Source organism: Oncorhynchus keta, unplaced genomic scaffold, assembly GCF_023373465.1.
Source record: "Oncorhynchus keta strain PuntledgeMale-10-30-2019 unplaced genomic scaffold, Oket_V2 Un_scaffold_9739_pilon_pilon, whole genome shotgun sequence".
NCBI lineage: Eukaryota > Metazoa > Chordata > Actinopteri > Salmoniformes > Salmonidae > Oncorhynchus > Oncorhynchus keta.
In genome coordinates, this window is record NW_026291018.1 from 686,321 (window position 1) to 702,382 (window position 16,062).

Here is a 16,062-nt window from a genome sequence, read left to right on the forward strand (position 1 = left end):
TAAACCATTCTGGAATTTTGTCATGGAAGAGAGGACTGATCCTCAGTAGCCATCTTGTTTTTATAGACCATAACATTCAGCCAACAAATTTTGCAGTTGTACCACAGATGGAACAATGAAATATTTGGTTGTACAGTACTTGTACCAAAATAGACATGATCCAGCAAGAAACTAATGTTGCCCACACAGTATTAGATGGATGTTGATAAGGTCCAGAATGGTGCAACATGGTAAAAATGCCATATTTCCCTATTATGCCATTGAAAATAGCCTAAATGTTATGAGGAGCATTTCATTCGACAATTAATTATGACTAAAATCTGCACATTAGGGTAAATAAATAACTGTTTGCATCTGGTGGCCATAAGTTCTTCCTACTTTGAGCAAATTAGTACCAAAACATTATAATTGGTAGATATTGGTATAAGTTGATTTTATTCATTGGAATAATATATTCTCATGGTGACATTACTTGTCAAATTGACAACTGAGTAATTGTGTTCCCTTTAGTGCAAGCTTGCATTTCTAGTCAGGCACGACACAGAATTCCTATGACATCAGACATACGCACGCTTTGGGGTCCTTCAGCTGAATGGTTGAAGCGCCTAATTTCTGTATTATATTATTTGAAATGTCAGTATTTGTATCGCTCGTGGATTAAGTTATATTTATTGATTCACCTTATTGATTTGATTAAAGTGGGTGGTAATGGAGGAGGTAGATGTGGAGCCAACAACTACTGTAAGTACCGCTCGTGCTCTGTTGTTGTGGAATCAAAATGTGTCCAGGGCAGGCTATGCAACTTGCTAACGTTAGTTCGCTAACTAGCTGACACTTCATTCAAACGTCTCTGAGCTCAAGTGTCCACAATAATACTGGCATCACTGCACAATGTTTATTTGTCATTGGTGATGACTCGTTTCAGTGGGTTGAAAGATACTAATCACCTAGCTATGTCCACATAAATAAACTAACGAGACGTTTCTCTCTTTCAGCCTATCCCTGGGTTCGACAGCAACCAAAAACACTTGGGATTTGTGTGGGGTCCTGGAGATATCCTGGTTTATGAGACCATTTACAAAGCATCAGGTAGATACGAGAGTTGAATGTATAACTTGGTCGTAAAGTCATGACTCAAATCATGTCAAAGTACAAAGCATCCTCCTCTCTAACCCACTCTCCCTGTGCGTCTCTTCAGGTGGATCTGCAGGGGTTGTCCCTTTGTCCACGAGGTCAGGAAAGATGAGGACATCTATTCCCCTATTTTGCGTAAACTCTTCAATGAGTCCCATCACATCTTTGTTGGTCTGCAGAGGATCAGAGAGGATCTGCCCAGCAAGAACAAGAAACCCCAGTAAGGATGGGATAGACTACTTTCTCTTGTAATTCAAACTAGGGCTCTGAGTTTTCCTTTGTCATGAGGTCAGGAAAAACTCCTGGTTCTAAATATAACCAAACAGTGGTGATGTGTGTGACTTAATCTCATAGTAATCTAAATGTTTTGCATTGTAATGGGTGTGCTCGTTTATCAATTTCACTTATTTATTCAGGTTCGTCAGTATTAGCAAGAACTACAGGTCTGTGATTCGAGCATGCATGGAGGAACTACAGCAAGTCGCAGGTATAGTATGGCAACATTTCAACAATTATATGTTTATCAATGCAGTTCATAGACAGACTTAAGTAACATGCTATTTCCTCTCACTTTGCAGTTTCTACACAAGATGCAGCATTGGCTACACAGTATGGAAATCAGGTAAAGTACCTGTCTGTGTCTATTCAGTTCGACTAACCACTTACCCTTATGTCAAGGAAACATAACCCAAGTAATATAACATTGAATCAGCAAACGTGAGAAAATGATCTTGCATCAATGATGAAGATGAACACCGTTGTAATGTTATACAACTCAGACTGTTTTAGTGTATCATGATGATTCCCTTGGCAACAATCTTCTATCCTGTTTTTCATGATAGGTGTCAATCCTGCTGGCAGTCGAGCTGATCTGGAATCTTTGTGAAGTGTTGTTCATCGATGCAGCTCCAGGTAGAGTTTATATTTTGTGTGTCAACCTTGATGTTGCATTGGACACACAAGCATCATCTAGGTGTGAACCATAGAGCTAGATAGAAGACTAATCTTTGTATCTGTGCCATTACAGTGTCTGTAATGGGCATGGGCATCTCCATTTTAACGTAATCCATTTTCTTATTTATCATTGGCCGATTGCTCCCACAGGGGTCGCGTTAACGTAGGATTCTGCATTTTTCACACAGATCTAAAATGCTTCTTATTGTAAATTCTGCTAGGCTTCAGGTTTGCTCAAATAATCATGATTTGTAAAATTACTAATTTTGTGCTTCAGTTCCACTTCTCCACATGGATGAAATATATTTGCTCTTGTCATTGGATCATCAGTGCCCTGGCTGATGTGTAGGCTACTTTTCTCCGGTACTTTCTTCCAGTTAAGTTTTTCTCCAGTAGCAAGTTAAAATGCAGTATTAACTTCAAACTAAACATTAGAAATATGATGACCATGCATCGTCTTTGCAAAAATACCTTTTTATTGTAGGCTAATTTAATTATGTCTGGCTGTTTGCCAAATAGCGTTGCACCTCTGTCAGCTGATGAAAACGATTTTGCACTAATGTATTTTGTGTAAAGAAACAATAGTTGCAAGCCCCTGCTCACTCTAGTGAAGCCAAAAAGCACGGTTGACTTTCAATATGAAACGCAGGTTAAATGGTTAAAAATGCACAAAAAAAATTATGGTCTGAGTTTTGAAAATGCTGATTTCTGAAAGCTAACGCGACCCCTGTCCAAACCCGTATAAATCCCCACCCAGTTGACAACTTAAATGGTGGAAGCCCTCATTGTCCACGCTAAAAGGGGTTATATCCATGATGAGTCATCTATCTCTATGGTGTGAACAGAACTTTAATATTTTCTGCACCCTGTTTGTTGTATGTGACCCTCTAGCTGGCTCCCTGGTGCTCCACCTGCTCGACTGGGTGAGGCTGCACAAGGCTGACGTGGATGAGAAGGCCAGGGAGGTGCTGGCGAGTGAGAGCCCCGCAGAGCACCAGGCCTACTGGGACGTGGTACGTACACATACACCCCTCTCCTGTCTCTCTCTGCATTTTTAAAACGCTATTGGCCCAGTGCGTAGATGCGTCAGACTGATTTTTGGCTCTACAGCGTGACCATTTTACTCAAATGTGCCTAAAAATAGATGTGTATGAACTGAAAAAGTAATGTATGAGCGAGCATGTGATTCATAGTAACACAAAAAATGCTGCCGTAGCCATTTTCAAAGTAAACCTTCTGTTTTTGTTTCATAGCTGGTAGCTAATCACACACAGCACTACAAATACCATATAAACTCAGCAAAAAAGAAACGTCCCTTTTTCCAGGACCCTGTCTTTCAAAGATAATTCGTAAAAATCCAAATAACTTCACAGATCTTAATTGTAAAGGATTTATCTCTGTTTCCCATGCTTGTTCAATGAACCATAAACAATTAATGAACATGCACCTGTGAAATGTTTGTTAAAACACTAACAGCTTACAGACGGTAGGCAATTAAGGTCACAGTTATGAAAACTTAGGACACTAAAGATGCCTTTCTACTGACTCTGAAAAACACCAAAAGAAAGATGCCCAGGGTCCCTGCTCATCTGCGTGAATGTGCCTTAGGCATGCTGCAAGGAGGCATGAGGACTGCAGATGTGCTCAAGGCAATAAATTGCAATGTCCATACAGTGAGATGCCTAAGACAGCGCTACAGGGAGACAGGGTGAACTGTGGATCGTCCTCGCAGTGGCAGACCACGTGTACAACACCTGCACAGGATTGGTGCATCAGAACATCACACCTGCGGAACAGGTACAGGATGGCAACAACAACTGCCCGAGTTAAACCAGGAATGCACAATCCCTCCATTAGTGCTCAGACTGTTCACATTAAGCTGAAAGAGGCTGGACTGAGGGCTTGTAGGCCTGTTGTAATGCAGGTCCTCACCAGACATCACCGGCATCAATGTCACCTATGGGCACAAACCCACCGTCGCTGGCCCAGACAGGACTGGCAAAAAGTGCTCTTCACTGACGAGTCGCAGTTTTGTCTCACCAGGAGTAATGGTCAGATTCGCCTTTATCGTTGAATCGCTGTGCGTTACAGGGAAGACATCAGCTCCCTCATGTGGTACCCTTCCTGCAGGCTCCTCCTGACATGACCCTCCAGCATGACAATGCCACCACGCACAGAACAAGCAGTATAGCTGATTTCCTTCAAGACAGGACGGTCAGTGTTCTGTCATGGCCAGCGAAGAGCCCGGATCTCAATCCCATTGAGCACGCCTGAGACCTGTTGGATCAGAGGGCTAGGGCCATTCCCCCCCCAGAAATGTCCGGGAACTTACAGGTGTCTTGGTGGAAGACTGGGGTAACATCATCTCACAGCAAGAACATGCAAATCTGGTGCAGTCCATGAGAAGCATGAGAAGGCGATGCACTGCAGTACTTAATGCAGCTGGTGGCCACACCAGATACTGACTGTTACTTTTGATCCTCCCCTTTTTTCAGGGACACATTTATTCCATTTATCATGTCTCTGGAACTTGTTCAGTTTGTCTGTTTTTGAATCTTGTTGTGTTCATACAAATATTTACACATGTTAAGTTTGCTGAAAATAAACGCAGTTGACAGAGTATTATTTTTGCTGAGTTTAGCTTTCCCACCTCGAGCAGCACTGTGCGTGAAGTGCTGAAAAAATACATTTTTAGAAGCGCACAGCGTAGAAGTTGGTTGATTTCACCTGAAAGTCTACTGAAGTGTGACTTTCTTCTCATATTTCTTGGCTATTTACATTGTTTTGTTCACATGCTTTGTGGTTTTTCAATGTTAGTTTGAGCTTTTGCTCAACTGCTAGCAAAGAGACATCGTGGAACTCAAAGGGGCAGCTGAACATTGTCTCGCCTAAATGACTCATATTGGAGGGTACATTGTAGAGGTTGACCGATTATGATTTTTCAGCACCGATTATTGGAGGACCAATAGTAATAATTTTTATATATATATATTTATATATTTTTTGTAATAATGACAATTACAACAATACTGAATGAACACTTATATTAACTTAATATAATACATCGATAAAATCAATTTAGCCTCAAATAAATAATGAAACATGTTCAATTTGGTTTAAATAATGCAAAACTAAGTGTTGGAGAAGAAATTAAGTGAGAAAGCTAATGTTTAAGTTCCTTGCTCAGAACATGAGAACATATGAAAGCTGGTGGTTCCTTTTAACATGAGTCTTGAATATTCCAAGGTAAGAAGTTTTAGGTTGTAGTTATTATAGGAATTATAGGACTATTTCCGTCTATACAACTTGTATTTCATTAACCTTTGACTATTGGATGTTCTTAGGAACTTTAGTATTGCCAGTGTAACAGTATAGCTTCCATCCCTCGACTCGCTCCTCCCTGGGCTCGAACCAGGAACACAACGACAACAGCCACCCTCGAAGCCGCGTTACCCATGCAGAGCAAGGGAAACAATCACAGGCTCAGAGCGAGTGACGTTTGAAACGCTATTAGAGCGCACTAACTAGCTAGCCATTTCACTTCGGTTACACCAGCCTCATCTAGGGAGTTGATAGGCTTGAAGTCATTCATAAACAGCGCAATGCTTGACGCACAACGAAGAGCTGCTGGCAAAATGCACGAAAGTGCTGTTTGAATGAATGTTTACGCACGCCTGCTTCTGCCTACCACCGCTCAGTCAGATACTTGTATGCTTGTATGCTCAGTCAGATTATATGCAATGCAGGACACGCTAGATAATATCTAGTAATATCATCAACCATGTGTAATTAACTAGTGATTATGATTGATTGTTTTTATAAGTTAAGTTTAATGCTAGCTAGCAACTTACCTTGGTTTACTGCATTTGCGTAACATGCCGTCTCCATGTGGAGTGCAACGAGAGGCAGGTGGTTATAGCGTTGGACGAGTTAACTGTAAGGTTGCAAGATTGGATCCCTGAGCTGACAAGGTGAAAATGTGTCGTTCTGCCCCTGAACAAGGCAGTTAACCCACTGTTCCTAGGCCGTCATTGAAAATAAGAATGTGTTCTTAACTGACTTGCCTAGTTAAATAAAGATTAAATAAAGGTGTAAAAAAAAAATGGCAAAATCGGTGTCCAAAAATACAGATTTCCGATTGTTATGAAAACTTGAAATCAGCCCTAATTAATCGGCCATTGTGATTCATCGGTCTACCTCTCGTACATTGTAATTGATTGAGTATGGAACACTCCAACAAACTTTTATTCTTAAACTTTTATTAATTTCTTATCATAACACTTGCTCAAATACTTTCATTGTGCTCCTTAATTTCTTTGTGTGCTCCTACACTTTTCAATTTACGAGCACATGTGCTCCTTATAAAAAATAAACTGTCAGCTTAGAGCCCTGTTTGATCAAAACTCATTTAGTGGATCCTCAAGACCTCCAGTGAATTTGCCTTTTTAAATGGTTCTCCATGATTACTTCCAATGTGGTTGAAATAAACACGTTGATTTACTATGTATTTTATCTGTGCACACTTTCTTTGCCCAGTTGAACTCCTTTAACTTATGTCTGTGTAATCTGCCATTCATGTTTATTTGTGCACTAGTCTGTATGCAGATATTCTTTGTCCCCTATTGAACCCCCCTCTGTGTCTCCAGGTGATCAGCTACGTGCTGCAGGGCCGGATGGACGAGGCCAGGCAGGTTCTGGTGAAACAGGCAGCTTTGCAGCCTGCAGCCAGGGTCATGTTCAAGCTGCTGGACAACTTGCTCATGAAGATGCCCATCTTCAATGTACATAGTGCATTTCTATCTGAACGTTTCAACCTCCTGAACGGCAACCAGTTTTAACCACAGAATCAAGTAGAAGACGTATATTATATGTATCTCTATGGTTGTAACTCTAGCGCTCTCTCCTCTATGACATCTTACTGTAGCCTGGTGAGACTCAGACCCTGACAGAGTTTGATGTAAAGTGGAGACACTGGCGTGAGGAGGTGGACCACTGTCTCCAGGACCAGTCCTTTGCCAGCAACCGCCACCTGGAGGACATCTGTAAGGTCAGTGGAACTGCCCAATACCTGCCCTGGCACACTTTACCTGCATCTGTGTGGTGACAGGTACACACAGAGTGTACAAAACATTAGGAACACTGTCATAATATTGAGTTGCACCCCCTTTTGCCCTCAGAACAGTCTAAATTCATCGGGGCATGGACTCTACAAGGTGTCAAACATTCCACAGCGATGCTGGCCCATGTTGACTCCAATGCTTCCCACAGTTGTCATGATGTTATTTGGGTGGTGGACCATTCTTGACACACACAGGAAACTGTTGAGCGTGAAACTCAGCAGCGTTGCAGTTCTTGACACACTCAAAGTGCGCCTGGCACCTACTACCATACCCTGTTCAAAGTCACTTAAATGTTTTGTCTTGCCCATTCACCCTCTAAATGGCACATATACACAATCCATGTTTCAAGGCTTAAAAATCCTTCTTTAACCTCTCCTCCCCTTCATCTTCACTGATTGAAGGTTTTTTAAATTTTTTTATTTATCCGTTATTTTACCAGGTAAGTTGACTGAGAACACGTTCTCATTTACAGCAACGACCTGGGGAATAGTTACAGGGAAGAGGAGGGGGATGAATGAGCCAATTGTAAACTGGGGATTATTAGGTGACCGTGATGGTTTTTGAGGGCCAGGTTGGGAATTTAGCCAGGACACTGGTGTTAACACCCCTACTCTTACGATAAGTGCCATGAGATCTTTAATGACCTCAGAGAGTAAGGACACCCGTTTAACGTCCCAACCCGAAAGACGGCACCCTACACAGGACAGTGTCCCCAATCGCTGCCCTGGGGCATTGGGATATTTTTTTATACCAGAGGAAAGAGTGCTTCCTACTGGCCCTCCAACACCACTTCCAGCAGCATCTGGTCTCCCATCCAGGAACTGACCAGGACCAACCCTGCTTCGCTTCAGAAGCAAGTCAGCAGTGGTATGCAGGGTGGTATGCTGCTGGCAAACCAGGTGACCTCAATAAGGGATCATAGCTTTCACCTGGTCTGTCATATAAAGAGCTAAATGTTTTGTCGTCAGTGTAGCTACCTGTAGTATACAATGTATACCGTAGCCAAAAGTAACTCTCTGTACATGTAGAGTCCATTGGCTCTGTACCTGCATCTGTGTGAGCGTGAACGGTTTAGGAGCTAAAATAATCTCTTGTTGGTGCTGTCTGTCTCTTCCAACTACTATCCATATGTTCCACCTGTTGATACATTCATCCATCCATGGATTATCCATACCCTCCTAAATAAGTATCCATCCATGGATTATCCATACCCTCCTAAATAAGTATCCATCCATGGATTATCCATACCCTCCTAAATAAGTATCCATCCATGGATTATCCATACCCTCCTAAATAAGTATCCATCCATGGATTATCCATACCCTCCTAAACAAGCATCCATCCATGGATTATCCATACCCTCCTAAATAAGCATCCATCCATGGATTATCCATACCCTCTAAATAAGCATCCATCCATGGATTACATACCCTCCTAAATAAATATCCATCCATGGATTATCCATACCCTCCTAAATAAGTATCCATCCATGGATTATCCATACCCTCTAAATAAGTATCCATCCATGGATTATCCATACCTTCCTAAATAAGTATCCATCCATGGATTATCCATACCTGGCTAAATAAACCATGGATTATCCATACCCCCTCTAAATAAGGGATCATACCTTCCTAAATGGTCTGTATCCATCCATGGATTATCCATACCCTCCTAAATAAGTATCCATCCATGGATTATCCATACCCTCCTAAAAAGTATCCATCCATGGATTATCCATACCCTCCTAAATAAGTATCCATCCATGGATTATCCATACCCTCCTAAATAAGTATCCATCCATGGATTATCCATACCCTACCCCTAAATAAGTATCCATCCATGGATTATCCATACCCTCCTAAATAAGTATCCATCCATGGATTATCCATACCCTCTAAATGGGAGTATCCATCCATGGATTATCCATAGTATCCATCCTAAATGTATCCATCCTGGATTATCCATACCCTCCTAAATAAGTATCCATCCTGATTATGAGCTAAATAAGTATCCATCCATGGATTATCCATACCCCTCCTAAATAAGTATCCATCCATGGATTATCCATACCCTCCTAAATGCATCCATCCATGGATTATCCATGTCTGTATCCATCCATGGATTATCCATACTAAATAAGTATCCATCCATGATTATCCATACCCTCCTAAATGTATCCATCCATGGATACATTCATCCATCCATGGATTATCCAAAACAAGTTATCATGTGGTTATCCATCCATGGATTATCCATACCTCCTAAATAAGTATCCATCCATGGATTATCCATACCCTCCTAAATAAGTATCCATCCATGGATTATCCATACTAAATAAGTATCCCCTCCAATTATCCATCCATGGATTATCCATACCTCCTAAAAGTATCCATCCATGGATTATCCATACCTCCTAAATACTCCATCCATGGATTATCCATACCCTCTAAATAAGTATCCATCCATGGATTATCCATACCCTCCTAAATAAGTATCCATCCATGGATTATCCATACCCTCCTAAATAAGTATCCATCCATGGATTATCCATACCCTCCTAAATAAGTATCCATCCATGGTTTAAACATACCCTCCTAATTATCCATGTAGATCCTGGTTGGTGATGAGGATGTTCTCCTGGAGTACAAGGAGCTGCTGAGTACCTGGTATCACTTCCTGGTCACCAGACTGCTGTTCTCCCACCCCACTGTCAAGCCCACAGAGCTGCACTACTACGCACAGGTACTTACTACCACACTATACATGATACAGAGTTGCACTAGTATGCCCTGGGACTTACCACAACACTATGAGTAAGTGTCCTGTCCTATGTGTGTGCGTTCCAGTCTAGCATGCACATGTTCCTGGACACGAGGAGTGTCCCAGAGCCCCTGGACAGCATCCTGCTGGCAGCCTTTGAGTTTGACATCCACCAGGTCATCAAGGACTGCAGGTGAGGAGGAGCTTCTATCGACCATAGAAATACAGAAACCAAAGGAATTATATTTCTATGGTATAGAACCCAGGGAGAGTAGCTGTGTTGTTGCTAAGGTAACAGTAACTGTTAATGTGGATAAGGTGAAATAAATGTGGGGGCTAGACACACAATGTGATTTCCCCTCTGTCACTCATGTAAACTACTGTTCAGTTTCATAATTTGTGATATTTATGACATGTTGTTTGTGCTTTCCAGCATTGCTCTCAACAACTGGTGGTTTGTGGGGCATCTGACTGACCTGCTGGACCACTGTAAACTGCTCCAGTCTCACAACCTACAGTAAGTTAAGGACACTACTGTCCCACGAAAGGGTGACATTAACCGCCAATATTGTTCTCATGGTAACATTGATCAGAATCATAGAAAGTGAAGTTGGCATGCTCAGCTCAAATGTTTGTGATAACAGGAAGTATTTGGGTGCCGGATTCAAAGGGCATACACTTGAAATAAAGGAAGAACCCACACGCAATGAAATATTTAGTGTTTTTTTTAGCAGCAGAGGTCAGAACAAACGGAGGTGTTTCGGTGGCAGCCTTCGTCACCGTTGACCATAATAACATGTGTTCTCTGTGTTGTTGTAGTTTTGGCTCCAACCTGAGAGAGTTTCTACTGCTGGAGTACGCCTCAGGACTCTTCACCCATCACAGGTGAGACAGACCCACTAGTCTGGTTAGTATTAGATTGGACTATATGCATAACTCCCAGTGCCAACATGTTTGTTTTTGTAATAGATAACTGTCACATATATAGTCACGTCTGCAAAACTACACATGCTGAGGTCCACTGTGTTCAGTAGTTATCTTTTCTAGAGAGTGTTGTCGGCTACGCGTGTAGGCCTCTTCCCCTGTTTGACCTGCTCCAGTGCTGCTCCTATTGGATGATCGGTTAAGCTGTGCATGATTAACCAGCTATTTCTCTCTGGTCCTCAGCCTGTGGCAGCTGGCTGTGGACTACTTTGACCACTGTCCAGAGTTTGGCCGTGTGTACCTGGAGCTACAGATAGAGCGTGTTCCTCTGGATACGGAGCGCAAGGCCCTGAAGGTGATCAGGATCTGTGAGCAGAGGCAGATGACTGAACAAGGTAGATATGATGTATACACGTACGTATGCACGCATACTCACGCGCTCTTATCCAAAACAGTTGTCCATCTTACTCTCATGCATGAAGCTCTCACTGAGACCCACATTCTGTCTCACTCCCTCAATTTCAACATGGACACTTACTAAAACACACGTGGAAAATACATTCAAACTCCCCCTGATTTCTGTCATGCCTGTTGTGGATATCACCCCCTAACTCTTTGGTATAATGTGTCTCTCTGTGTTGCAGTGAGGAGCATCTGTAAGATCATGGCCAAGAAGGCCCTGAGGAACAACAGACTGGGCTCTGCTCTCTCCTGGAGCATCAGAGCCAAAGATGCTGCCTTCGCCACCCTCATATCAGAGAGGTGCTGTATGTCTACAGGAGGTTTTACTGATCCTGACCATGTGACCTGTTCAGGAATGCTGTTTTTATTTGCTGGACAGTCGTCGGCCTGTTTTCAATACTTAGAAAATTCCTTCTTCCTTCCTCCTTTCCTTGATGTAACCACTGATCTAACATGAGGGGGTTGATGAAAGCTACGTAGTGGAGTCACCACGTTAGATCTGGAATTACTTCAAGAAGGGCAGCAAAGATGTCCCCCCATGACATCTGCTTCCACACCACTAGCTACCAGACCACCCTGTAGTCGCTCACTCTCTCGCTCCCCACCCTCCGTGGGTTTAACCCCGTCTGTATCCTAGATATACTGTGTCTCTCTGGTCTATAGATTTATCTCTATGGTCTGTATCCTAGATATACTGTATCTCTGTGGTCTATAGATGTATCTCTATGGTCTGTATCCTAGATATACTTTATCTCTATGGTCTGTATCCTAGATATACTTTATCTCTATGGTCTGTATCCTAGATATACTTTATCTCTGTGGTCTATAGATTTATCTCTATGGTCTGTATCCTAGATATACGGTGTCTCTCTGGTCTATAGATGTATCTCTATGGTCTGTATCTCTGTGGTCTATAGATATATGGTCTGTATCCTAGATATACTGTGTCTCTGGTCTGTCTCTCTGGTCTATAGATGTATCTCTATGGTCTGGTCTGTATCCTAGATATACGGTGTCTCTCTGGTCTATAGATGTATCTCTATGGTCTGTATCCTAGATATACTGTGTCTCTCTGGTCTATAGATGTATCTCTATGGTCTGTATCCTAGATATACGGTGTCTCTCTGGTCTATAGATGTATCTCTATGGTCTGTATCCTAGATATACTGTGTCTCTCTGGTCTATAGATGTGTCTCTCTGGTCTATAGATGTGTCTCTCTGGTCTATAGATGTATCTCTATGGTCTGTATCCTAGATATACTGTGTCTCTCTGGTCTATAGATGTATCTCTATGGTCTGTATCCTAGATATACTGTATCTCTGTGGTCTATAGATGTATCTCTATGGTCTGTATCTCTATGGTCTGTATCTCTATGGTCTGTATCTCTATGGTCTGTATCTCAGGTTTCTCCAGGACTACTGTGCCAAAGGGACCTTCTCTGATCTGGACCTGATTGACAACCTGGGTCCAGCCATGCTGCTCAGTGACAGGCTTACTTTTCTAGGTATGGAGTGCAAACATGTACATACACAGACATGAAGGACTGTGAACACACAAACAAGCCAACACTCCTTGGCAGGGCTCTAAGCTGTTTTACAAGGAGCACGTGTGCTAAGTTAAAAAATATAGGTGCACACAAAGAAATTCAGGAGCACAAATCTAGATATATTTGAGGTAATAAAGTTAGAATTTACGTTTTCTAGGCACACTGGTGCTCTTCAATAAAAATTCCAGGTCGCATAGCAAAATATTTAGGCGCATATGCCAGTAAAATGGTCGCATTGTAGAGCCCTGCTTGGTCTTGCATGTTAACTTGACATTCAGTCAGCCACATATCACTCACATGCGCACACACACACACACACACACATCACACACACACACACACACACACACACACACACACACACACACACACACACACACACACACACACACACACACACACACACACACACACACACACACACACACACACACACACACTGGATCAAACCCATGTTATATTTTGGCCTTTCTATTAAATGATTGTCTCACGTAGGAGAAAAGTGGTCCATATAAGGCTGCAGTCTGTGGCCTAATACTGTTGTAACAGCTGATGATAACCTACAGCTGGGGAAATGTAACGTGAGTGTAATGTCTCACCTTACAATTAGTCACTCATGAAGGCAGAACTATGATGTATATAATGTTATCTTGTTCTTAACCAATCAAGTGGAACCACGGTGTATTTACATTTAGGCCATACAAGTTCTACCAGTGCTGTAGTGAGTAGAATGACAATTCAATTTCTAAACAATTCTACAGTGACCATATTGGGTGTCCCAACTGGCATCATGTGTGACTGATAGATGGTTCTCACATCATTTCTGGGAATTCGGTGCACTTCTCAGTTCTATACTTAAAACTGTGTCAAATACATTTTATGTCATTGATACTGTGTCTGTGATACCAATGAGAGAGCATCATGTGATTGTATCCATTAGTTCATTCTGTTCCCCTCCTGTCCTGGGTCATATTCATTAGGCACCATTTACGGACGGAAACAGGATGGACTACCTGAACATGTCCAATAAGAAATGCGCGTTAACGCTTTCTGTAGAGAAACTGTTTTTCCTACGCTTTGCCTTGATGGATGTGATCCTGATGTCTGCAGGGAAGTACCGTGAGTTCCATCGGCTGTACGGCGAGAAGCGTTTCTCGGATGCCGCCAAGCTCCTCCTCTCCCTGATGACGGCCAAGATCGCCCCACATTCCTTCTGGATGACTCTGCTGACCGACGCCCTGCCCCTGCTGGAGCAGAAAGAGGTCAACTGGCCCACAACATTAACTTACATCCTTGACTTAACGTTGAAATTAACTTCTTTCTACTTACCTAATGTGTAGCATATTCCATAGATTGAATTTCCCTTTTTTTGGTTTACTAACTAAATATGAACTGTGAAACATCTTTGTAATCTTAAAGAAAATAGATTATATTATATAATAAATATGATTTAAATTAAGAGATCTCCTTACCTTATTGATTCCTATCAGATCTGTAGGTCTGAATATATGCTTGTAGTTTTGTAGATGGTGCCTCTTTAGGCTAATAGCCTTTTGTTGCAGTCAGTTGGCTAATCTCTGGGCTTGTCCTCTTGCAGGTGATCTTCTCTGCTGATCAAACTCATGAGCTGATGTTCTGTCTGGAGGAGCTGACCTCCGGGAAGAGTGTTCCCACCCCAGACAGACCCATGCAGGTACTGGGTTACACACCACCTTACCCTCTATCTAATGTCTGTTTCCCTTTCAATCTCCTAATACTGTTTTATAATATGCTCTCTACAGTTGCTTAGCCCGGGGTTAGCAACTGTTCACACTGCACTAAGAGCCTCGTTAGCCCAGGTTAGCAACTGTTCACACTGCACTAAGAGCCTCCTTAGCCTGGGTTAAGCAACTGTTCACTTAAGAGCCCCAGGTTAAGCAACTGTTCACACTGCACTAAGAGCCTCCTTAGCCCGGGTTAAGCAACTGTTCACACTGTACTAAGAGCCTTCCTTAGCCGGGTTAAGCAACTGTTCACACTGCACAGAGCTTCCCTTAGCCGGGTTAAGCAACTGTTCACACTGTAAGAGCCTCCTTAGCCCGGGGTTAAGAGCTTCCTTAGCCCGGGTTAAGCAACTGTTCACACTGCACCAAGAGCTTCCTTAGCCCGGGTTAAGCAACTGTTCACACTGCACTAAGAGCTTCCTTAGCCACGGCTAATCGTCTATTCACACTTGCACATTCTAAAATGGGTTAACATCAACTTTAGCCCAGGGCTAAACTGGCCCTGCTCCAGAGAGGGGTTAGCACAGACTTTTCATAGCTAGCCAATCGCACAGTTCCATTGTCACCTAATTTGAATATTGTATTCCAGAAAAGTGACTGTTGGTTTCATTAACATCAAGTATTATATAATTATGAGAAGGGCTTACCAAGAACATTTTCCAAAAGGATTCATTCAAGGTAGAAAGTAATAGTTGGAGCACTTAACAAAAAATCTGATATTTATTTTAGCTCACTTTTCTCTTGAGTGCTCCTTTCTACTTTGAATTAGTCCTTTTGGAAGTTTTTCTTGGTAAGCTCTTGTCATGATTTGTCATTGTTGTTTAGCAGCCCTCCTTTCCTATTTGCTGAAGCGTGAAGGTCCAGTTGCACCATTACATCATATTGAATATGGAATCACTAAAAACATTCTGATGAGGATGATCCATTAAATGTGTTTCCCTGTGCGTTTTCAGGATGAGGACATCGAGACGACAAAGATTGAGCTCCTGCGGCTAGCGCTAGCTCGTAACCTGGCCATGGCCATAGTGAAGGAGGGGACAGTGGAAGTTTGACGAGCACTTATCTTTTTATACTGTACATAAAACAAATAAAGTCTGATCAAAATGTGCTATTTGATAATAAAGAAATGCTTTGACATGAACACTGGCCTGGATTCAAATGTGGACAAGCACACTGCACTGTCAACAAGCACACTGCACTGTCAACAAGCACACTGCACTGTCAACAAGCACACTGCACTGTCAACAAGCACACTGCACTGTCAACAAGCACACTGCACTGTCAACAAGCACACTGCACTGTCAACAAGCACCCTGCACTGTCGACAAGCACCCTGCACTGTCAACAAGCACACTGCACTGTCGACAAGCACACTGCACTGTCAACAAGCACACT

At 42.3% G+C, this 16,062-nt stretch overlaps 1 protein-coding gene across 1 annotated transcript; it reads left to right on the top strand.

Moving 5' to 3' along the window:
• The first annotated feature begins 525 nt into the window (after nt 1–525).
• LOC127929677 (nuclear pore complex protein Nup85-like) lies at nt 526–15,808 on the top strand. The gene is given in 20 exon segments (XM_052517781.1): nt 526–741; nt 996–1,089; nt 1,199–1,207; nt 1,210–1,354; nt 1,551–1,621; nt 1,713–1,756; nt 1,977–2,046; nt 2,980–3,101; nt 6,735–6,869; nt 7,013–7,135; nt 9,822–9,953; nt 10,058–10,164; nt 10,405–10,488; nt 10,791–10,856; nt 11,139–11,290; nt 11,540–11,657; nt 12,762–12,862; nt 14,015–14,166; nt 14,502–14,597; nt 15,621–15,808. Coding segments are annotated over 20 exon segments (1,953 nt in total). The 5' UTR covers nt 526–708; the 3' UTR covers nt 15,720–15,808.
• The last annotated feature ends 254 nt before the right edge of the window (nt 15,809–16,062 follow it).